Here is a 24,914-nt window from a genome sequence, read left to right as displayed (position 1 = left end):
AGAGATGTCCTCTCTGAATGAGCACAAGGTTTTTACACCAGTAGCAGCGCCTGAGGGGGCAAAGATTGTAGGCTGCAGGTGGGTGTACAAACTTAAACCTCTGGTGACAGGAAAGTACAAATACAAAGCTCGTTTAGTGGCTCAAGGATATTCTCAGAGGCCTGGAAAAGATTATGACGAAACTTTTTCCCCTACTGCTAAGGGGGACAGTGTAAGGCTGATTTTAACGCTTGGAGCAAAGAGAAAACTCCTGTTAAACCATTTTGATATCCAGACTGCATATTTACATGCATCAATATCAGAAGACCTGTATCTAGCCGAACCGCCTGGTTATGAGACAGGTTCCAATAGAGTGTTAAAATTAAACAAAGCTCTATATGGTCTTAAACAGGCTGCAAGATCTTGGAACAAATGCTTCCATGAGGCCTTAGTGTCATTTGGTTTCAAGCAGAGTACAGCTGACAATTGTGTTTATGTACATGGTACAGGCAGTGATCAAGAGTTTTGTCTGATTTATGTAGATGATGTATTGTATGCCTGCAAAACAGATAAACAAACTAAAAGGTTTGCCAAGCAATTGTCCAGTAAGTTCAAAGTGAAGGACTTAGGCCCGGTTAGGACATATCTAGGGTTGGAAGTGTGCTGGGCCCAAGATGGCAGCTGCCTAATTAGTCAGCAGAACAAAGTTAAACAACTACTGACTACATACAGGATGCAGGATTGCAAAGGGGCAGCGGTGCCTATGGATCCAGGTTTCATAAAAACACTTCATATAGATGAGAGTCCTGAATTTGAACATCCTGATGTCTATCACTCTGTAATTGGAAGTTTATTGTATCTAGCACAGTGGTCCAGACCTGATATTAGCTACGCAGTAGGCATATTAAGTAGATTGGTCTCAAAACCCACACTAAATGCCTGGAAAGGGGTAAAACAAGTTCTGAGATACCTCAAACAGACAATTGGCTATATGTTGCAATTAAATTCTTCCGAGGACGAAATGTTGAGTTGCTACTGTGATAGCGACTGGGGAAATTTGCCAGATAGAAAATCTGTCACAGGACTAGTCATAATGGTCGGTGGAGCTTTAATCAGCTGGCGGTCACGCAAGCAAGACATTGTAAGTGTGTCATCAACGGAATCAGAGTACGCCGCATTGAGTGAATTGTGCAACGAGGTGATTTATTTCAAGCATTTGTTAGCAGATTTAAATGTAAATTGTGGAAAACCAGTACAAGTTTACATTGATAATCAGGCTTGTATAACCTTAAGTAAAACAGAGGGTTTCAAATCACGTTCTAAACATATCTCTGTAAAATACCAAAATGTACGTTGCTGTGTACAAGACAATATAATCACCTGTACTTATGTATCAAGTGAAGAAAATGTAGCAGATGTATTAACTAAACCATTGGCAAAGATAAAGAACAAGCTAATGTGCAAGGGTTTAGGTTTGCTGGAAAAATAATCTCCTACATAGGTGTTATTTGATGTTAATTGTCCAGCAGAATCTGTGAGGGGGTGTTCAGTTCTGTTAATTGATTTTGTGGAAACTTGCAGATTCTGGCTTCAAACAATTAACTCAAGGCAGTGTCAATTTACTCTTGGCAGAAAGCCAAGGTCTGCTTGACCTAGAAACTACTTACTCTGATTGGTTAACGACCAGCACTCAACTCTGTTATCTAGAAATGCTAGCACAGTTTGGGGTGTGTTAGGTGTGTTAGGAGTTAGAAGTGCTGTGTATGGTTAAGAGAGAGAGAGATAGAAAGGATTTATTTGCTTTGCTTTGTATGCAGAAACTCTGCTGGTTTTATTTTTCCTTTTAATAAATCCTGTAAATAGTTATTCTGAGTCTAGCTGACTAGTCATTTCCACCTCGACTAGCTTCTTCGCTGTGCAGGAAAACTCTGCTACGTTTGGGCTAAAGCCAGTAGGGCTATGCCTGACAATTCAAAGTTCCATGAAGAAAGTCCCTGCCAAGCCTAATCATCGCCAGACGCTATATGCTCTGCAGTTCCACAGCTGAGATGGGCATAGTGAGCACAATGCGAGTGGGAAGTCAGTCCCAGTCCAGCCCAGTTGCCAGTGGCATCAACATGCTCTGATGCGGGGCATGCAGCTAGGAACTGCTCATTCAACATCTGGGGTGGCAGCCCCAACACCGCATAGTCACCACTGACAGCTGCATGCTCAGCAGGGATGCAGCTGATAGTGTTTCAGTCAGCTTACAAGGGAAAGGCAAGAGGCAGATAGATGGGCTACTGGATTGTAATGGTTCAACTTACAAAGGCAGCCTAACACATGCAACAGGCAGTGTTTCAGAGAAACCTACCTTGGAGGGCCCGGGTTTCAGATTCCTACTTTGTACCTACATTTGCTTCCAGGACCACATTTCTCCCTGTCTCTGGTGCCACTGTGCATCAGTCCTGTCTGCTCTTCCCAAGAACTATCAACCAGCCTGTCGAAGAAGCTTACGCATCAAGAATGTAACCAACCCTACATTCTTCTTTTTGTGTCTGAGAGAAACAAACCCTTGAACTATGTATATACTTGCTCATGTGAGGCTGCTTGTAACTTATGTACTCAAAATTCTGCACATTTTTGTTTATCTTCGGTTCAAGGTCTAAAACAGGCAAAGAAGAACAAAGTAGGAAAGGAACCATTGCAGATTATAACATGGGATGTGGAATCTGTAAGAGTAATATTAGAAAGTGAATGTTCCTCATTTTCATTGAATGAAAATACTTCCTCTTTGGATGCTTGGCATCCTAGGGCATGCTCAAAGTGTCCAGATAATAAATTGACAGTTGTAATGAATAGTTCTTCCTCATTTAAAAGACCTTGGAATTTGCTCCCGTCAGCTTTGAACCTATCCTGTATTCCTTATAAAGTCTCTGACCTGCTTTTTGAAGAGGGTGATCTGCAGTGAGTTGTGGCTAGACTAGAAGTTTTACACTTCCCCACAACAATAAATAAATAAAAGCAGAAATAACGCTAAAGAAATTGGCACATTCTAGGTCACCATGCGCATTAGCAGAGCATGCATAAGTCTGCCCCATTCCTCCCTCTTCCAGGTCGAAAAATGGCTCATGCATGCAGTCCTGTGTGCTTTGAACACACACACAATGGTCATTCCCTGTATGTAGTTTTTATTTTTAAGCAGAAATATGTATTGTTTGAAAAAAGAAGAACCTTTAGCACAGTGCTGCATGTAGCCAACTGATTTGGCTAAAAGCTTATCTTTCCCATGGAGATTTGATCCAAGCATACTGGGCGATGGTGGGAGATGCTGACTATTTCAGACTTCAGGATGTTCCTGGAATTCAAAAAGACAGAAAGTTGTGCATGTTGTAGGTTTATGAGTCATGTAGCAAGAAATGGCATCGTGCCATATCCTCAATTCCATCTATTTTCATGCAAGGTCAGGAATAATCTCCCCACCCCCAACCTAGCAGCACAGAGTTGATCTTCACTTTCAAATTGCACATGATATGCAAGCTTTGCATGTTGTATCTCCCTTAGGTTATAATCAACGAGAGCTACCAAAGTAGGCTGGCACAGCTCATTGGGGAAAGTTCTAGCTGCAAGCCACATCTTTAGCAATCCTTTACAAATTCAAGACCCCAAATCCCATCCATGCTCAGTTATTGGGCTTAGAATCAAGGTAGTGAGTTGTCTTCCAAACTTTAGTAGAAGTAGCAATATCTCCTCTGTGAAGTAGGTTAGGTAGAGAAATACTGACAGGCCCAAGGTCACCCAGTGAGCTTTATGGCTGGGTAGAAATTTGATCCTGAATTCCCCCTGAATTAAACCTTTCTAACCCAGGTTTAGCCAACATGGTGGCCTCCAGATTTTATTGGACTCCAACTTCCAGAATCCTTAGCCAGCATTACCAATGGTCAGTGATGATGGGAATGTAATCTGACACCGTCTGGAAGGCACCACATTCTAACCACTAAACCACACTGGGTTGATTTCTGCCTCAAGCTTTATATCCTTGATGCTAGTCTGTAATCTTTTTGCCCTTCAGGCCCAGAATTCAGAACTGAGTCTGAATGTTTTTCAGTGTCCTCACTACTCTCTGCATGGATCAAAACTGCAGAATACAACATAGAAATAGGTGAAGAAATTATACATTTCAGTGTCCTTTATTTTGTAAATTTGTTGTAGTATTTAAAACAGTTTGTGTGAAACTTAAATAAAATAAATAGATAGTGTATCAGGAGTTTAACTGCAGAGTCTCTCCTAACTGTGCATGACAAAAGGGGAAAATAACTCCCCAATAGGTATTCTCTCTGTGCTGTTTCTCCTTTGTACTTGCTTGGTGGGATCATTTTGCTACAGATAGAAAAGTTTAGTAAATCATCTCTTTATGGTGCACACTGTAATTCTGTTTCCCTAAGGTACAGGTTGTTCTACTTTTCTTTCCCCTGGGAAATGCACAACACTTGGGATAGGATATAATTTTTGAAGGGCACTGGCCTTTCATATATGGAATGGACATAATCGGTTTTAAAATCAAAGCCATGTGCATATCATTAGCCCAGCTGCTGAAAATCTGGGTATTTGTTGCACCTCTTCCTACTTGTGTCATCACAAATCTGTCTGACTGGTGTTTCTGCTGCCTGGCACAGTTTTTGTTGCACTGTTTGTATGTGCACCTTTCAACAAATGGGCATTACAGAATTGTTGTTGTTTAGTCGTGTCCGACTCTTCGTGACCCCATGGACCAGAGCACGCCAGGCACTCCTGTCTTCCACTGCCTCCCGCAGTTTGGTCAACGTCATGCTGGTAGCTTCGAGAACACTGTCCAACCATCTCGTCCTCTGTCGTCCCCTTCTCCTTGTGCCCTCCATCTTTCCCAACATCAGGGTCTTTTCCAGGGAGTCTTCTCTTCTCATGAGGTAGCCAAAGTATTGGAGCCTCAGCTTCAGGATCTGTCCTTCCAGTGAGCACTCAGGGCTGATTTCCTTCAGAATGGATAGGCTTGATCTTCTTGCAGTCCATGGGACTCTCAAGAGTCTCCTCCAGCACCATAATTCAAAAGCATCAATTCTTCGGCGATCAGCCTTCTTTATGGTCCAGCTCTCACTTCCATACATCACTACTGGGAAAACCATAGCTTTAACGATACGGACCTTTGTTGGCAAGGTGGTATTACAAAATTAGCAGTGACTTTTCTGCTTATATTTGGGAAACAGGGAAACCATATTTTTTATGTGTCATTGTGTTTAGATTGGCATGGAGGCTCCATTTGGATGGTGTTAGATCTATTTTATGCATTAAGTTATCAATTTATAACATCACTTCCCATAAAATATATTGAAGTGATTTTACAGTAAAATAATTATTTTTAGCATAATTTTGTTTTGATATGTGGAAATGTTTGCATATATGGGTGGTGACCATTTTACATGGGGGTTCCGCTCCCGGCCACCATTCTGCCCTCTTCCAGGTCCAAAAGGACCCGTGTGTCAGTGGCCGTGCACCAGTTGGACACACACTAGGTGGTCATTGCCTACATGTAATCCCCTTTAATTGTTTTGATTGTTAACTTCATTCCAAGATAGATAAAAACTGGGATAAAAGATTCTCATTTTAAAAGGCTTGTTGAAAAAGGAAGGTCTTCAGTAGGCATCAGTAAGGCAAAGGAGAGGAGACTATCTGATGTGTAATGGGAGGAAGTTTCAAAAGGTAGGTGCTGCCACGCTGAAAGGCAAATTCCTATATTGTACAGAACAGATCTAACAAGATGATATATGCAGGTGTTCCTCTCCTGCAGAGCACAGTGATCAATGGGTGTATAAGGGGTGGTCGGTTCTTTTACTTAGCCTGGTCCCAAACTGTATTCACCAGAAACAGTAACTTGAATTTAGCTCGGGAGGTCATCAAACCCAGTGCAGTTCTTTCAGCAGCAGCATAACATGTTGGGGGGGTACCTGCGGCCCACCAGATGTTGTTGGACTCCAACTCACATCAGCTCCGCCATCAATGTCAATGTTCAGGGGTGAAGTGGGTAGCAGGCCAGCAATATCTAGAGAGCCAAATGTTCCCCACCTCCAATCTAGTGCATACCTCTGGTATGATGCAATTCCTGTTTGTTTGTTTGTTTGTTTGTTTGTTTGTTTGTTTGTTGTCAGAGATGTCTTTAACCCTTGTTCTGATTTACAGGTGGTCAGAGATATATTGCTGATTGGCCACCGACAGGCTTTTACATGGGTGGATGAGTGGTATGGTAAGTCATGTTTTCAAAAATAAACTCACATGGGCAAACGGATTATCTAAGGCCTTATTAACTGCATGCAATGCTTTTTTTCTGCTCTGGTAGTCTTGTTAAGGCAGCCATCACAAAGGACAGATTTTGCATTTCTTTCGGTGCAATCTTATACACGTCTAGTGAGATGTAAATTTCACTGTGTTCAGTGGGGCTTATTCCCAGGTATGGGATTGCAGCCTTATACAGAGCTCACACAGAATGTATCCTTCATAGCCAATGTGTTTAAGGGACCAGGGCATGCTCTTTAAAATTTAAAGAGTGTGGTTCTAATCCAGCCACTTTTTGTTACTTGGAATGTATACAGAATTGACAGTTGTGGTTACAATTTTGCAGCAATGTGTGTTCCGTATTATTTAAAAACATTCATACATAAGGAAATAGAGATAATTTGGCATTATGTGAATAGGCTTAAAAGTTACTTAAGTCCATTAATTTTAAGGAATCTACCCCAAATTCAACTAATATTGGATATCACTCATGATATGCATTTGTCACCTGCTAATGTGGATATACATTATGTGTATATTCATTTTGGGTGATAGTCTTGTGTAAAGCTGTCCTAAGACCTTCATTTTCAGGTTTACCCAATGAAATGCAAGTAAGCCTACAGAGTTTTGGTTAAAAATAAAAAATGGCAAGTAAGCTACAGAAAGATAAGTATACAACTGAATCACTCCCCAAACTACTGCAAATATCTAGAAGGGGGTTGGACAACAATAGAGCTTAACAAGTTCAATCTTCAAAGCACAGTTCACACGTTAATCACCCTAGCAGTCTGTGAAATAAGGATTATTATCTGCATTTTACAGATGGAAAAGTGAACAGGCATGATTAGGTGACTTGATCAAAGGAAAAGTAAGTGTCAGAAAGAGGATTAGTGCTGTCAGCCTTCTTCGGGTAATTAACACAAAGATAGAAAGGTGAAGGGTTATTAGAACTAGTCCAACCCTAGCTGTCCATCCTATGCCTTGAGAACATTTCCTCTATGAAGAAAAAAACAACAAATCAAGTTAATTTTGCAGCTCCCTGTTTCTAAACAATTATTTTAAACCATGTTGTCCCACCGTTCCATCTGAGCTATGTAAAACTGTTTCCCAATGTAAGCAATTTCAGGTATTTCAGCTTGCTTCATTTTCCATATGTCACCATGTTATTAATACAATAATAATGTTTTCATTATGAATATAATGTTAATGTTTTCAGAAAGGAAAACAGAATTATTCTACAGGTTTAGGTGAAGCATTCATTGGTACAGTTCTACAAGTTAGCATCTGCACAGGCATTCAATGTGAGAGTAACACTGCGAGAAGGAACTGCTATGCAGGATCAATTCTTAGGAAAATGGGTTGAGGAATGGTGCAGTTAACCTGAATTCAGGCACTCTCTTGGCCCTGCACCTAATATTAGACTGGCACTGTAAGGGGATTTTGTCAACCCTTTCTCACAGCTTTGTGCACATCTGACAGATTTTTAGGCACTTGGGACAGTGTTGTAGTCATCACCCACAGTAGATAAACTCAGTTTCTAAGTTTTTATAGTGCTTCATGCAGATGAAACCAGACCCCCAGAAAAAATCCCAGAGCCACTGCGATAGGTGTGGTTTGCCTGTCTGCATCTATTGAATAACGCTCAGGAAGGTCTAGAACAGCTTTCATGGATGAAAACATAACTTTAATTCACGAATAAGTTCTTATCCACAGAAGCACTGTGATATGTAGTGCAAAGCCACCCACTTCCTGCAGCAACATCATGCCACTTTATGTCCATTTTATTGCACATTCACTCTCAAAGCATGCCCCCAAACATTTATTTTTCATAGGTTTCCCTTCTCTTCATAAACTTTGTACAGCATGCTGCTGAAGCAGAATAGGATGCTCGTGGCATCCTGGCATAAGGGGAACGTTGCCCCTCCAAAATACAATAAAATATACACATCCTTTTGGAACCAGGAGCACGGCAGTGAGTGAATAGCCTTCTGTTGTATTCATTTTGTATTTTTATGTTGTGTGATCTTCAGATGAAGGGCAGTATACAAATTTTAATAACAACAACAACAACAACAACAACAACAACAACAACAACAACAACAACTTCTCCAGCAAACCTGTGCCCAAACTGTTGGTGCAGGATAATGGCAAATTATTTTAAATAATTGGCATGTTTTAAATGCTTGGAGCTTTTTAAAATTTTGCTGCAGAAGTAAAATAAAGGAAAGCTTCCTTTCAAGTAATGATTAATTGGTCACCATAGCTCAATATTTCTTATATGTTTAAAGCTAGATATTTATAAGGTGTATATCAGTCAATGGTATCAAGCATTCAGTCGGCCAATGCATTGGGATTTTGCTTATTCTAAAAATGTGGATTTTGTTGTTGCACTACCTTCTAAACCTCAATCCTAAACTTGTTCATTTGGAAGTATTTTCATTATTTCAACGGTTTTTACTTCCAGATAAATAAGCTTAGGGTTTCATCTTAATATGCAATTAACATTGCTATAAGACAACAGTATTTCATTATTAACTGAAGTGCTGCTAATGAAGAGCATGTACTTTGCCCGGCTAAAGTGCTTTTGATCGTGCCATTTTCATTGCTTATAAGCTTCTTTGATCAACGCTTTAATGCTCCTTCATTCTAAGTACACTAATATTAAAATATGATAATCCATGACTCATGCCAGTGGTGATACAACGTATTGTTACGACTACATTCTACACTGTAGATCTCTGATTAATTGGCACTACATCAGCAATGGTTTCTTATACCCATTTTTTTTATTAAAAAAAAAAATAGAAACACCAAAATGAATTTTGTCACCTGAAGTAGGCCACTGAAATGAACAAAGCTAATCAGGAGTATTTGTATGAAAGGACTGTGAGTTCAGTTCATTTCTGGTACTGAAATCCAATTCCAGGGCTCAGAGTGTGCTCACAATCACCCCCTTCAAAAAATCTAATTGTGAGTCCTTCACTGCTGGGTGTCATTGGCAGATATTTTGTTGGGGGGGTATCTAATAAAATTACAAAGTACATCCAACAAGGCTGAAGTCTGCCTACCCCTGTAGTATAATGTAAAATTTGTGAAGGTAGCCACTTCACAGTGGAGCTCTTGCAAAACTTTGAAATGCCTGAAGTATACACACGTCCTAGTGGATCCGGTTTGCGTATCACTTTCTTGGGTAGCTCTACAAAGCAAATGTTTATTTGGATTTACCTTTCAAAGTGTTTGAATCCTTTCACTATTCATAGGTACTTTCTGCAGTCCTTCACTACACTGCGTAGGGTTGGCTATGATTAGGCACTATACAAATTGTCGAAATCCAAAAACACATAATCTCTCAAAGCTGAGCTGTTTAGTGTTAAAACAATGAAGCTCCTTTTTTTTTTGTAAATCGTGTGTCATTATACATAATGTAGAGTTTTCCTGGCAGGTCTCTGACAAGGTAAGTAAACTCTCGTGCTGTTCCTTAATCCTTCCTCTTTTTTCCAGGAAATCTTCTAAATTTATTTTAGAAGATGTTTGCCTCTAGCAAAGCCTGCCACCCCACACCTTCCTGCCAACCTCACTTGACAGAAACATCCCAGCTTCCAAGCACCCCCATTCTGCAATTATCCCTTAACTCAACCTTCTTATACCTTCCTTGGCTGGTTTAACTTAACAATCTTTATCATGAATCCTCATAAAGCTAGCCGGCTTCTGCTTTTTGGCTTTTGCTAGAAAGATAATTCTCCCTAGACTCTTCCCTTTCATTCAAGCCTGGATTGAATTAATAGAGAAAACAACCCAACATCTTGAACTTTTTTCAGATATGACTATGGAGGATGTTCGAGAATATGAGAAAAATATGCATGAAAAAACCAACATTAAAGTTTGCGATCAACATTCATCTCCTGTGGGTGAAATAGAGAGCCATGCCAAAGGAAGTGTATGTAGCCTCTTTAAAAATATTGCCCACCCTCTGCCAGAGCAAAAAGGAAAGAACACAAGTGGTCAGATTTTGTATGACAATGATTTCTGTGGAAGCAGAATTCATCAGTGCAAAGGCTCACCTTGATTTCCTTCTTTGCGCCATTTTCCCAGTGGAGAATTAGAAGGGTCAACATAAGACTCAGATAAAATTTGAGTGGTGAGCCTGCTGTAAAAATATCCTCAGCGCATTTGCCCACCCCCAAATGTACAACCTTATCTTAAAAATCGAGTTCTGAGACTGCTATGCACAGCCCTGGTTGTTTAACTCCCTATGATGCCACAAGACCACTTCTCGCTCCCTCTTCGAAGCATCTTTCCCCCCATGTTTTCAAAAAATGGACTGTTGCATGTGTGTGTTTTAATGCAGGCAACAAACCAATGTTCACCTGAACAAATACTGCACTCTTTTGAAAAGGCGCACATGGCCGTGAACTGACTCAGCGTTTGCTTTGTTTGTTACATCTGTCCCTGGTATTGTGAACACAGTGTGAAGCCAGGCTTACAGTCTGGGGAGATCTGTGTTGCAACTCCTGTTTTGGGGTATGCCTGTTTTAACTTCAGATGTAGATATCTACTTCCAGTGGAAAATGAAATTGTCAGGTTAGAGTCAATTGGGCGCACCAGGTGGCAGATTTACATCCAAGTTCCCTGTGCTTTCCACCAAAGTTGGTGGTCTGTTAGATCAGAATCAGGCAACGCAGAGCCAGGACTTTCCTCCAGAACAGACTGGCTATGTTTTTGTGCGCAAGGATGGTCTGCATCCACTGAAATTATTGGGGAAGTTTGGGCACGAGAGATCTCCTGAGCGGAGTGCTGAGCTTTGGTTTGATTGATTCAAAGCCACGTGAATGCTCATGAATCAAACAGCAAATGGAAGAGAGCAGAGCTGGGGCAATTATCTCAAGTGAGTAAAATACTTTCTTTGAGAAACAGGCAAACGAATGCCTACTCCCATCAGTGACCCAATTGACAGTGTGAATTATAGCACGGTGTAGTTGCTCAGCACCGCTCTCAACTGTTACGATCTTCAATTCCCACTCTGCTGCCTTTTGCCGATCATGTGTTTGGGTGTCAGTTTTGCCATTAATATCAAGTGATTCTAGCAGCCTCATAATATTGATACCAGTGCAATCTGCACTCTCCTAGTCTTTTACCAATATCCTTCCCATAGAAGTGATGAGTAGCTAAAGTTAATTAGAAGGTTGTCTAGCCTGCTGATAGGCCTTGAGGCATTTGACTATAAACAGGTCTTTTCAAAAGAGCTTTTGCTTGGGAACAGTGGTACGTATAATTAATTTGGGGGGGGGGGTTGTACCCTGTTTCAGCTTCTCTTCCGGCTTGTCCACACTGGAGTTTATTGTGTGCTTGCATTCCCATTTAAATTTCCATAATCTACATGCCATTACCCTCAAACAACACCAATCTCAATGCTTTTCTCCTGTAATTTCAGCTTTACCAGATCTGGGGTTAATCCAGTAAGGTGGGGGAAACCAGGTTCCCTACCACTCCATTTGGGGTTGCAGACAATTTGTTTTGGTGGTTTGGGCAGAGTGGATCAGTCATTACTTTCTGCCACTCCTCTTTCCATGGCCACTATTTCGTCAGTGCTTTCATTTATTTTCTCGCCATGCTACCAGGAGGAACATAGCCATAATATAAAGATATATCTATATAGATATATAGATATAGATATAGATATAGATATTGATCCATCAGATGTGCACAAAACCAGAAAACTGCACACACCACATAAAAAAAATTCTGCACCAGATAACTGTGCAGCAATCTGAAAACTGTGCGCTGAGAATTTAGAATTGCTTTTGTTTCTTTTCCAGCATGCTAATAACTAACATGTCTAGCATGCTCCTGGACAGAGGAGTGTAGCTTTGTTTTTTTCTTTTGATCCCTCAGATTTGCACTAAATAAAGGTATGTGCTGAGCATTTACAATTGCCTTTGTGCTTATGCACATTTCCTGGGTGGGGGGAATTAAAAAGAGAGAGGTGTGCATGCAGCTATCTGTGCCCTGGTACTTAATTGACATAATATAATCAATAGAATAAAATTAGAAGGTGAGGGCAAACACAAAAGGGAGTGACCACTGGTATGAATAAAAAGAATGAATTGCTCCTCATATTCAAATTCAGATATGTGTGGATATGGCCTAGTCTGGTCTAATTTTAGTGGATTGACCGCTGCACAATGCTCAAATGTGGGCAAGCTCTGAGTTTCCTTCATGTGAGTCCCATTTCATTGAAGAAAAGCTGAAACTTAAAACAAGCTGGGTTTTGCATTGAATAAACAAACCCTTTGCTAGTATTCAAAACAGCAACCTGGATTTGAGGCATGCAAATCTCAGATGACCTTTTGCTGAACCCATCTTGAATTTTGTATCGGTAGAGGGGAAATAACCAGAAAGAATTGTGCTTTGGAATTTTCTAGGAGGGAAAACTTTATTTACGGTGAAGTGATTCTGCCCTCTGGTGGAATTGTGCAGCAGTGCCTAACTGATATTTGATTAATTTGTGAATGAAAACCCAAAGCCTTTCACTGTGAAAAGAAGGACATGTTCCATGGCCTGGTTGCACGTGCTTGGCATCAGCCATTTTTTTCAGCAGTGTAATTCCTTTAGGTTTGATCTCACCAGCTGGATTCTTAACAGGTTCATCACTGGAATGAAAACAAGACTGGAATGTTTTCTCAAACACAGATTCTTCTAACTTAGGGTGTTTCCAGACAAGGGTTTATTGTGGAATTGGTGCTGCTCATGTGCATGTTTGGGTTTTCCCCAGTGCCCTTATGACATCATCAAAATTCCAGCTCATATTTTTTTCCCTTTTCCTTTTTTACATTTAATCTGGCTTCCACTTTAGTGTGGAATATCCAACAAGTAAAATATATATGCAGTGGTACCTCAGGTTACATACGCTTCAGGTTACAGACTCCGCTAACCCAGAAATAGCGCTTCAGGTTAAGAACTTTGCTTCAGGACGAGAACAGAAATTGTGTTCCAGCAGCGTGGCGGCACCGGGAAGCCCCATTAGCTAAAGTGGTGCTTCAGGTTAAGAACAGTTTCAGGTTAAGAATGGACCTCTGGAACAAATTAAGTACTTAACCTGAGGTACCACTGTATGCAAATACTGCTGGTGTAGAAGCTCATTAGTACATTTGGTCTGGTGGTTGGTTTGTCATAGGTGTGGTGATGTTTCAGTGGATACTGTTTAGCAATGCACTTCTCCTTCCTAGCCTAGCCATTTTGTTTAAAAAGGTAAAGGTAAAGGACCCCTGACAGTTAAGTCCAGTCGCAGACGACTCTGGGGTTGCAGTGCTCATCTTGCTTTACAGGCTGAGAGAGCCGGCGTTTGTCCACAGACAGTTTTTCCAGGTCATGTGGCCAGCAAAACTGAAGAAGAAGAAGAAGAAGAAGAAGAAGAAGAGGAGGAGGAGGAGGAGTTTGGATTTGATATCCTGCTTTATCACTACCCTAAGGAGTCTCAAAGCGGCTAACAAATTCCTTTCCCTTCCTCCACCACAGCAAAGCAGAGCAGTTCACGGAAATGCCATTTACCTTCCCGCTGGAGCGGTACCTATTTATCTACTTGCACTTTTTGGCGTGCTTTTGAACTGCTAGGTTGGCAGGAGCTGGGACTGAGCAGCGGGAGCTCACCCCACTGCGGGGATTCAAACTGCCAACCTGATCGGCAAGCCCAAGAGGCTCAGTGGTTTAGACCACAGTGCCACCCGCGTCCCTAGCCATTTTATTTACAGCATCCCAAATGATATGAGCCTGTGTGTTAAAAAATAAATATAACCAAATAGAAATGGATTCACCTCCTTCCTTGGAGGTTTTTAAGCAGAGGTTGGAGGGTCATCAATTCTTTAGCTGAGATTCCTGCGTTGCCGGGGTTTGGACTAGATGACTCTTGGGGTCCTTCCAACTCTACAAGTCTATGATTCTACACACATAACTCTCCATGTTGTCCATTGTGAAACATGCTAACTAAAGCTGGTAACATTTGCTCTTGTGCTGTTCCTGGGATTTTAATTTCCTGGATGTCCATGGGCAGATATGCTGGTGAATGGGGCAGTGAAAACCTCCAGACAGTGTTCCATCAAAATCTGTCTGCTGGTGCGGATTGCAAGTGGTAGACTAGCAAGGAATAGTCGCTAATGAAAAAAAGGGAACTTGTGAAAGCTCATTTGCCAATTGCGCACATGGGAAAATCAAACCTGAACAATCCACTGGCAGTATATCGCCCCTCTCTGGAAGCACCCTTAAAGCAGGTCTCAAATGAATCATCTGTTGTCACTGAGATTATTTACCATGTAACTGGCTAGACCAGATGGACTTCCAAGTTTCCTTTGAACTCTGTATTACCTTGGTTTGAGTGTTTTTTAACAATCCATTAAGGAACAAACTTAAACAGAGATGGAAGAGGATTCTCGTTGTTTCATTGATAATAATCTCAGCTTCTTTTTGGTGGTCGTGATCTAATTAATTTTTTTTATGAATATGCTGTGTACAGGGCAATGTATAGAGAGACACTTTCATGCCCTTTAGAAAAGGAAGGTAACAACAACAACAACAACAACAACAACAACAACAACATTACCTAAGCCTAGTGCTTATGAGATAGTTGAGATACTGAAAATGGGCCCAAGCTGGTGGCGACTCACCTACTACTTCAGTGTGAAGATTAGCATGATCTGCTAAAATTGTTCTCCTTGGAATCTATGGCATTTGGTGGAGGCCAGTTTTATATGAAAAAGTTTTTAATCTCGTGAGCTTCCACCTCCAGTTTGAAGTGGTACAATCCGTATACAGCTGGAGCAATAAATGAAGTGATTTATATTCTCCTTTTAAAATCACCAGCTTTCCAACTGACTTTAATGAAGTCTGCACCTATTAAGTAAAAAATAATTGATAAAATATTGTGTTCTATGTATCGTAAATGACATGTTCTTTGGAAATAATCTAATAGATACAGTGTGTCACGCAAATAAAAATGGTTCAGTTACAAAGCTTAGCTGATAATATAGAAACTTAGAGTTGAAGATAGCATGCTATTCAGTGTAGTGTATCTATGATGTTCACATGATCAGTTGTTTTTATAAAGTAACCATCAAGGCCTATCTTGAGCCTCTATTTGCAAAAATAACATTTTAACATCAGTTCACTAGAGGGAAATAGCTATTAAAGAAGCAATGGTTTGCTTGCGCTGGGCTAGAATTCGAAGCCTGCTGCATCTTCCATTTATATGTGAATTCTGCCCATGTTGGAGCAAGGACACACAAGAATATAAACAATGGAATTGCCCAAAATTCATAGAAACATACGTCTAAATTTTGGTATCAATGTGAGGAATTACTTTTCAGTGTCGGCAGCTCCAAGAATGATACGAACAGTACCTGAAATGTGCCTCCTGAAATTGCAGTGGCCAGTTGTGAAATTCCCTGGCAATAGCTTCCCTTCCCTTTCGAGTTCTAATGCACTGGAATAACAATGGTCATGCGGACTTGCATCTTTTAAAAGCCTGGAACAAACATGTGCAGTGGTTCTAACATTAATTTGTCTTTCTTCCTTTTCTTCTCATTGAAGACATGACTATGGATGAAGTTCGGGAATTTGAACGAGCAACTCAGGAAGCCACCAACAAGAAAATTGGGATCTTCCCTCCTGCAATATCGATCTCTAATGTCTCCCTCCCTTCTTCAATCCGCAGTGCTCCTTCTAGTGCTCCGTCTACACCTCTCTCTACAGAGGCGCCTGAATTTCTATCAGTTCCCAAAGACCGGCAACGGAAAAAATCTGCCCCAGAAACTCTCACCCTCCCAGATCCAGACAAAAAAGCTCTCTAAACCCAGCATGTTTTCATGACAAGCCATGACTGAAAGAATAGCATTTGCAAAGCTCATGTTAGTTGTTTTGTGTAAACAAAATTTACTGATCTGGAAGTATGACCTTTCCCCCCTCCCCATCAGGCTTGTCCCTTAAACTAGTTAGCTAAGTGCATGCGAGAACATAGTTCATATGCTCCGATTCCTAGACTGCAGCTCTAAGCCATATGACAGATGTTGCTATCAACACAAAACGAAACAAGCTTGCAAAAGCAAAAGCCAGTCTCTACATAGCAACCGTAGTAAACAAAAGATATTCTCATATATAGCATAACAGTATTTATGACTGGAGATGTTATAGGGATTTAATAAAGGTGGCAAGGACATCTTGAGAGAATGAGGGACTATTGAGGGACAGTTTCAAGTGACATTTCTCATTTCAAGCCATTATATCTCAATTTCTAAAATCCTTTTTACTCTCAGGCCAAGTGCACCTTAAAGTAAACCTTTGAACTGCTATTCACTGAGAAACACTTGAATACCAACAGTAATTATTCAGATTCTTGTTTTACTGAATACAACTCAGGATTTGGAGCGCAGCTAATGCACACTTTAAGCTCTTCAAAACTAAAGAACCAGTGAGCTGGTTGTAATTCATTATACTTATTTTTAGACCCTTGGAACTATCTGTATCTTGCACAAAATTTGTGACTCCTTTATATGGTGTGCTGTTGTATAGCTGTTCTGTGTTGGTATTTGGGAGTGTCGTTGCAGAGAGCAAGATGGGAACACAAGCAATTGAATAGTTCAGTGATTTATTTCAAGCCCTCAGAATTCCTATGAAACCAGACAAGACACCCGATGTAAAATCCTTTTAAAAATGAAAGATAGCAGTCAGTTTTCTGCTACACTGTGAGCAGGTGTTAAGCTATTCTAGGCTATAAAGCTTCCCATTCTGCCAATGACCGACAAGAATGGTCAGTAACTGATGTGATGGATGCCATTCTAAGGTGGGTTGCCATCAACCCACTTTCTGCTCCTTAGCTGTGAGAAACAGAAGCCCTATTCAGGTGTCTTGCCTGAACAGGAAATGACCTGTGTTGGGGTGCATGTGACCTGACATACAGCCCAGTGTCCCATACCCACCCCACTTTTTCCCTGCCTTCCAGTGTTGAAGAGGGAAAGTCTCAAGGAGGATCGCTTGAGTACAAATTAGAAACCCTGCTCCATCATACAAACAAAGGTAAAGGGACCCCTGACCATTAGGTCCAATTGTGGTCGACTCTGGGGTTGCGGCGCTCATCTCACTTTATTGGCCGAGGGAGCCGGTGTACAGCTTCTGGGTCATGTGGCCAGCATGACCAAGCCGCTTCTGGCGAACCAGAGCAGCGCACGGAAACGCTGTTTACCTTCCCCCTGGAGCAGTACCTATTTATCTACTTGCACTTTGACGTGCTTTTGAACTGCTAGGTTGGCAGGAGCAGGGACCGAGCAACGGGAGCTCACCCCATCGCGGGGATTCGAACCGCCGACCTTCTGATAGGCAAGTCCTAGGCTTTGTGGTTTAACTCACAGCGCCACCCGCGTCCACAAACACAGGTAGACCACACCTATTCTACTCAATGCGAGAAGTTTGGGAATAGTGTGGCAGGATGAGTGCATGCAGGGGCAGAGCTAGTGCATGTGCTCCCCCCCCCCCCAGTATACATGTTGACATTTCCTGTACAGAAATAATGCCTGAATAAGGCTACATCATTTTAGGGAACAACCGTGAAAGAGAGAGAGATGTGGAAAACAGCAGGGAAGCAAAGAGAAGAGGCAATCTCTTCAGCTTACTAGCTTCCCTCCCTCCCTCTTTTATATTGTGTGGCAATCCAGTCTGCTTTTTAAAAAGGCTATTTCCAGCCTACCCACGGCCTTGCTTGTCTGTAGCTCCCAACACTTGCCGGAAGAAACAGCAGGGAGGAGGAGAAAGAGTATATGTTAGGGAGAAGATAAGCTGCTGACTGGTGAAAAGTCTGAAAGCAGGTCACTATAAGGAGACAGTGGGAGGTGGCAGGCCAAATTCTCCTTACCTTAAGGGTAAGATGCCAAAGCTAACATCTGACTGGGGATTTAAGGTAGTATATAGTGGGTTTACTACCATATTGATTGGTGATCACTGTATCATTGTGCCGCCATTGGTTTCTTTAATCAGACTGGAGCTGCCTTTGCCAACAAGCTCCAGATGTTTTGTACTAAAACTTGCATCAGCCCAAGCCAGTATAACTATGCTGACTGGAACGAATGGGAATTGTAGTCCAAAACATCTGGAGGGTCACCAGCTTGGCAAAGGCTGGTTAAAGGTAAGCAGTTTAGACAAGGGCTCTTAAGCGTTGTGACGGTGGGCCTCCTCAAGTCTAGACGAAAACAACTGATTATTTTAAGTGGTAGTATGTGGCCTGTTTCATTCCGGCACCAAACTATGGGTAACAATAGCTGGGGATGTGAACAAGGCCATGTAGATTCATTACGTTTTTAAGATTCCCCCAAAATGGGATTCTGGGAAGTAAAAACTCCGTAGGAAGTTCTTCCACCAGAGATAGGGGAGAACACCACCCATGCAGCTCTCTTGAGCTGAAAGTAATTAGCAGACAGGAGTCTAGGGGACAGATCTATAACAAGGAAGGCTGCCCTGCCTAAGTCCGACTGTTGGTCCATCTAGTTTGTCTACAGTAATAGACAATATTGTCTATTACTAATATTGTCTACTGTAACTGCTTTCCAAGGTTTTGGACAGAGGACATTATCCACCCTACCTGCAGGTGCTGGAGACTTAACTGGGATATCGCAAAGCATGTACTCTGCCCCTGAATCTACCACTGCATGCAAAGCAAGTAGATCATGTCTAGTTCGGAGAGGATCTCCCATGCTCAAAATACTGTAACAAGACAATAATATATTGCAATGTAACTGAAATTCTGAAAAGGGAGGAAAAATTCTCTAAATAACTATATCTCTTCACCGAAAGCTAGGAGCAGCCTATAAGCCTTTGGCCTGCTCAAGGGTGTAAGAGGCCCAGTTTCAGCTTTCAATATGTGGACCAACTGGAGATAATGCCTATGACTGCAGCATATTGACTTCAGAGAGGAAAGTGAAATCTTGTATAATTTAGTTAACCTAAACAAGCTAACGGAGATGTCTCCACCCAGTAAGTTTTGGAGCACACAACAGCACACAAAAGTAATGTGATGATGCAACGTAGAGATCTTACAATGCTTCTTAGAGAAGCAAAAAAAAAAAAGTCTGTCAGTTCCTGAGTTGCTTCTTTCATGCTAAATTTCTTTCAGGGAAAAGTAGAATTTACAGGTTCACTCAACAGGGCCTTCCTGGCACCTCTTTCCTACTACAGCCCCTTATGCTCCCCCAAAACTCAACTCCTAAGGGTTGAGGGACCCTGCAGAACAGTGTAGGAGGAGACACGGGACTGCGGCAGGACTGGGAAATCAGCAGGGAGGCCTTTGTGCAAATGGAAGTGCCTTTCTGCTTGCACAACAAACTTTTTGATCCACTCTTAAGAGTATGTCCTTTTTAATACAATAACCATGGAGAATTACAGTACCAGTTGCACATTGCCATACAGCTGGGAAAGAGATGAATTCTTTCTGGCCTGTTAGTAGCATCACCCTCAATCTCAGGAATTAAAGTTGCTTCCCCATATCACAACTTAAATTAGGAGTCCATTTATTTCCTGACATAATTGTCCCATAATTGTCCTGAGGGCTAAGGATATAATTAATTCCAAAATTGCAATTAATCCTTCACCCTTTTCTTTAGCCGTGTTCTTAGTAACTCACTGTCCAAGCTATACCAGGCCTTGTGAAGTGGTGAATGTGTCATAAACTTGTAGTGAGATTATGCGCGTTCTGTCGGAAACAAATAGAAATATAGATCCAGACCTCAGGGTGTTGCTTCTCTTTTAAGTCATTGGAAAAAATAGCGGATATATTTCTATCGAGCATGGTAGCATGATGTTGCGTGTGGAAAAAGTAGCTGACTTAAATCCCCCCCCCCAACTTCTAAGTGGCTTGTTTAAGTAGTAGATAGTAAGGTGATTTTAGAAGAGTAGTTTCAGTCATAGAAAAGTGGGGTGGGAGGACAGAATGCAGCTCGTAGGTTTGACAGCTTCAAGAACCTAAGGACAACGCCACCTACTAGTTCTGAATACACCTAACACTTAGCTTTATGCCTTCTCTCAATTATTGTCCGTTGTTTTTTCATTCTTTCTCAACATCCTGCTGTTCTGTTTGGCTGTTGCGATATCTCCCACCCTCCCTTATTATCAGAAACCTTTTGTATATAAATCTACCCTGAATCAGCATGCGGCTGTAGCTAACAAACAGGTGGCGTTACTGCCAATTGAATTGTGACAAGTTCCGTAGGCCCACAAATAAATGTTGCTATCCTTCTATCTCCTTTTTTTTAATGTTCCGCACAAATCAATAGGGCAAGACCATACCCTGCATTGTTGTGTTTGTTTTAACTGTCTCACTTCTCCTGTTGTGTTACTTTGACCTGGGGGGTGCGGAGATGAGGCATTTGTGTAAATGAATTAACATCTCCCAAGAAGATGTTACTTAACAGACCGCATAGTGCATATCTGAAACAGAGAAAGGCAATATTGCAGGCAACGGAAAAATAGTAATGAAATCTTGTGCTTTACCTCCACACTCTTCAATACTGTATCTATAAGCGTTCGTTTAGCTTAGATATGCTATTTAAATTTGATGCTTAATGAAGAAGACACAAGTTTAATTCCGCTGCATGTCTCAATGATGGGCTAGCCCATTCCATTCCTGCCTCCTACTTTCTGTCTTTGTACCGGTGGGGGAGAACAGATACAAATCTGTTCTGGAGAACTGACATCATCCTTACATCTATGCTTTTCATGGGTCATGGCAGACTCCTCAATCATTTTCTGTTTTCCCTCACTGCTTTTGCCTTGATCAGGCTATCAAATATTAAACAACTTTTCATTTCCTCCTTCCATTCCCCCCCCCAATGCTATGACAACTGCTTTAAAAAAATATTTCCAGCACAAGAATTAAATTTCTAAATTAAATTTCTAACATATTTTTGTTGCACTAATATGTCTTTTATACAAAAAGAACTTTTCACTGCTAAATTGCCTGAATTACTTTGTACAAATTTGTATATTTTTTAGGTTTGATTGTGAGGAGCAGACAGAGCTGTGGGTGTTTATATTATTTGTTTTGTGGAACAATGTGGTTTTAGTTGGCACTTTTAAAAGTGTGGTGCAGCACAGCAAAACTAAAGTGCTATGGCATTGCAATGGTGTCGTTGACCCTGCCTTTTTTGTGACAGGCAAATTGTATACATTGAAGCACTGCTAGAGAGGAAATAAAAAGGAGGTGTGCGTTGCCGCTTTTTCCAAATCAACCTCTCCTACCTGTGATACAGACTCCCAAAACTGTTGACTTAAAAGTTCCAATCTTGACATTGTACTCAGGCAAAATATTAACTGAAGTATGCTTTTTTAAAAGCTACACCTTAAAAGTTCAAGTAAGAGCAGCTCCACTCTTGGTACAAAAAAATCTAGCATTCCTGCAACAACATGTGGAGAATATACACATTCATCTTTAAAACCTCCCATATTTGTATCAAGAAACCTTCACTGGGCCCTTGTCAGAGTAACTTAAAGGCTATGTTGTTGACACTACCTGTTTGCTGGGAGAAATAATACATGCATATGTTAAATTTGCCAAGTAACAGGTTGAGCTGCCATAAAAGACAACAGCGCCCTTTTGATGAGCAGGCATCGTTCCTGTTAGTTGTACCATTATGCTTGCCTATTTGAGTAAACCTGCAGAAATAAGCAACTTAATCATCTCCAAGGCTGTAATCCTGAGATAATTCACTGCACAACTCCCCGCTGGAGTGGTGCTCCTCCAGAATAGATGTCTTCAATCTGTTTCTCTTAACCAGATTTCTGTCTAGTGGACATTTCATTGAGTAACAGAATATTTAAGAGGTTTGTTAATATGAGAATGTACAAAAAGTGTTCTGTGGTTTTCATCTGAGCAGTCATAAGCAGAGCAAAAGCTTTTCGCTGATTCCCTCCTCCCAATGCAAACCCCACATCCAGTATCCTGGAGTTCCCCTGAGCCTCAGAACAGTACTTTCAGACAGTGCCGGAGGCTGGAGAGGAGAAGGTAGGAAGGCCCCATTGAGAATTTTGAATTCTGCTCATACTTCTTTGGATGGTTTGCTGCACCAAAACTTTAAAACATGCTGTCATATAGAATAAATCAAACATATGCACTTTGTAACAGCTACAGCTAGTAAATGCAATAGGGGAGGATAAATGAACTTGTCAAAAGGAACTTGCTGTTATTCAGCCTTAATTTAGATGTCTTATGTGTCAATAAAGGCTTGAAGCTACAACTATTCTTAACTGTTGTCCCCCCCCCAAAAAAAAAAACCCCTCCTAGTTTGTGTGGCCAGCATGGTCTTTTAATTACAGCCTCTGATTTTTAAATGTTACTTATGGAAATAAGTTTTTACTTCTGTGGCAATCCTTGTGACTTTGAATGTTGTGTATATTATTGTTTTTTGCTGATAGGTTTAGTGTTACCGTACATTGTTTAGATAAGCTCGTTCCATGAAAGGAGGACCAAGCGGCCCGAGTTAAAACAATACAAGGCTTAGAAGGATCCAAGTATCATAGTTTCCATACACACCACTTAATTGTTGCTTTTCAGTTATTTATTATCGTTTTACACGTTTTTCTTACATTCTGTTGTAAATAAACTACCAAGCAATCTTCTTTCCAAGACTGCCTGTTTTCTTTCTGTGAATTCGTGCAACGAGATGCAGATCTTATAAGAATGTTAATTTACCGTATTTTTTGCTCTGTAAGACTCACTTTTTTCCTCCTAAAAAGTAAGGGGAAATGTGTGTGCATCTTATGGAGCGAATGCAGGCTGCGCAGCTATCCCAGAAGCCAGAACAGCAAGAGGGATTGCTGCTTTCACTGCGCAGCGACCCCTCTTGCTGTTCTGGCTTCTGAGATTCAGAATATTTTTTTCTTGTTTTCCTCCTCCAAAAACTCGGTGCGTCTTGTGATCTGGTGAGTCTTATAGAGCGAAAAATACGGTATATACTTTATATTAACGTTTTCCTCTTCAAATCCAGCCTGCAGAAGCTTGAAATATGTGGCACAACACAAACTTTACTGAACATTGCAGAATAAATGAACATTTTCCCTTAGCTGTCTCTCAGTTCTGGCTAAGATGTTGCTGTGAGAGGTGACAATTACTATACCACTCTGGCTGCAAACTGATCCCTAAGATGCCTTGTTACTGCTCACTACAAGGCCTGGGACAACTGAAGCCTTCCTATAATATATTATATGTATCATCAGTGGAATATGAGGAGTCCTTTGGGGTGGAAATGAGTTCAGTTCTGCTGTCATCAAAATATAAGTCACAATTTTTTTTACACAATGAAATACTACATATGAGGTTGTTCTGTTGTCTATATTCCATTTGGTCTTTGTCCCTTGTAAAGGGTAAGAATTTTTCAACTTAGTTTAGAATGTTGGAGTGTATGGTGAAGCTTTCTTATACAGTTGGTTTAACTAGCCCATTATCTAATCTGACCAGACTCTCCAGGTCTTTCCCATCATCTGCTACCTGGCTTTATAAAAACTGGTGATGTTAGGGACTGAAGCTGGGATTTTCTGTAGGTAAATCACCAACTTTATCACTCACCACTATTGTTTCTCCTGGGAAAACCTTTTAATTTAGAGCTTCTCCCCTACGGTTGCTTGCTTGTGTGAGCAAAATATGTTGTTTTTACATCGAGAACTGGAACCCTTTGTGCCAACCTGCAACAGAAAAATGATGGTAAATGGAGACACATTTTAATAATAATAATAATAATAATAATAATAATAATAATAATAATAATAATAATAATAATAATAATTTATTTATACCCCGCCCATCTGGCTGGGCTTCCCCAGCCACTCTGGGAGCTTCCAACTAAATATTAAAATACAGTAATACATCAAACATTAAAATCTTCCCTAAACAGGGCTGCCTTCAGATGTCTTCTAAAAGTCTGGTAGTTGTTGTTCTCTTTGACATCTGGTGGGAGGGCGTTCCACAGGGTGGTTGCCATTACCGAGAAGGCCCTCTGCCTGGTTCCCTGCAACCTCAGTTCTTGCAGTGAGGGAACCGCCAGAAGGCCCTCAGCGCTGGACCTCAGTGTCCGGGTAGAATGATGGGGGTGGAGGCGCTCCTTCAGATTTTAAATCATCGGGTTCACTACCACTACTGGGGCTCACATTTATATGCTGCTTGGGGGGCAGAAGGCACAAAAAATGGGCTCGCAATCATTAAACTCAACATACAATCGATTCAGTACAGCAGACTCTAGAAAAATAGCGGGAGCCAGCATTAACAGTTAATTCCAGACTACACCTGCGTGCAACTGTTTCTGCTCCTCCCATTTTAGTCCTCTTCTGGTCCTGGGGGACAGTGGAGCAGGAGAGGTAGGGGCAGGAGGAGGAGGTGTGAAAGCCCTTTACTCTCTCCACTAGCCTGACCTGTCCCTCCTGTTCTTCACTTTCGAATCCTGCAGCTTCTGTCTCTGCCTCTCTTCTCCTGGCTGTTACAGGTTCCCCCAGGTCACTGGTTCCTTCCTCTAAATCAGTCTCCAACCCCACTTCTCCCGATGCCCACTCCTTCCAGTCCCTGAAAAACATTCCCTACAAGTTGTAGATTCCAAACACTCCGCAAAGACAAACCCGAGTAGAACAGGTCTAAC

The 24,914-nt window shown here is 41.2% G+C and overlaps 1 protein-coding gene across 3 annotated transcripts in view; it reads left to right on the top strand.

Annotated features, from left to right (window-relative positions):
• The window catches only part of PITPNC1 (phosphatidylinositol transfer protein cytoplasmic 1), a 136,239-nt gene extending 113,324 nt beyond the window's left edge, over window positions 1-22,915 (top strand). For 2 of the 3 annotated variants that reach the window (XM_082212817.1, XM_082212816.1), the window contains 2 exons: window positions 6,172-6,235; window positions 15,844-22,915. In XM_082212817.1, coding sequence (XP_082068943.1) covers window positions 6,172-6,235; window positions 15,844-16,103 — 324 coding nt within the window. In that variant the 3' untranslated portion in view covers window positions 16,104-22,915. Of the gene's footprint in view, window positions 1-6,171; window positions 6,236-10,082; window positions 10,202-15,843 lie in introns of all 3 variants that reach the window. The other variant, XM_082212818.1, reaches the window with a different exon arrangement.
• Window positions 22,916-24,914: the final 1,999 nt, after the last annotated feature.

The sequence above is a fragment of the Podarcis vaucheri genome (assembly GCF_965113315.1).
Source record: "Podarcis vaucheri genome assembly, chromosome: 2".
Lineage (NCBI taxonomy): Eukaryota > Metazoa > Chordata > Lepidosauria > Squamata > Lacertidae > Podarcis > Podarcis vaucheri.
This window is presented reverse-complemented; position numbering and strand designations above follow the sequence as displayed.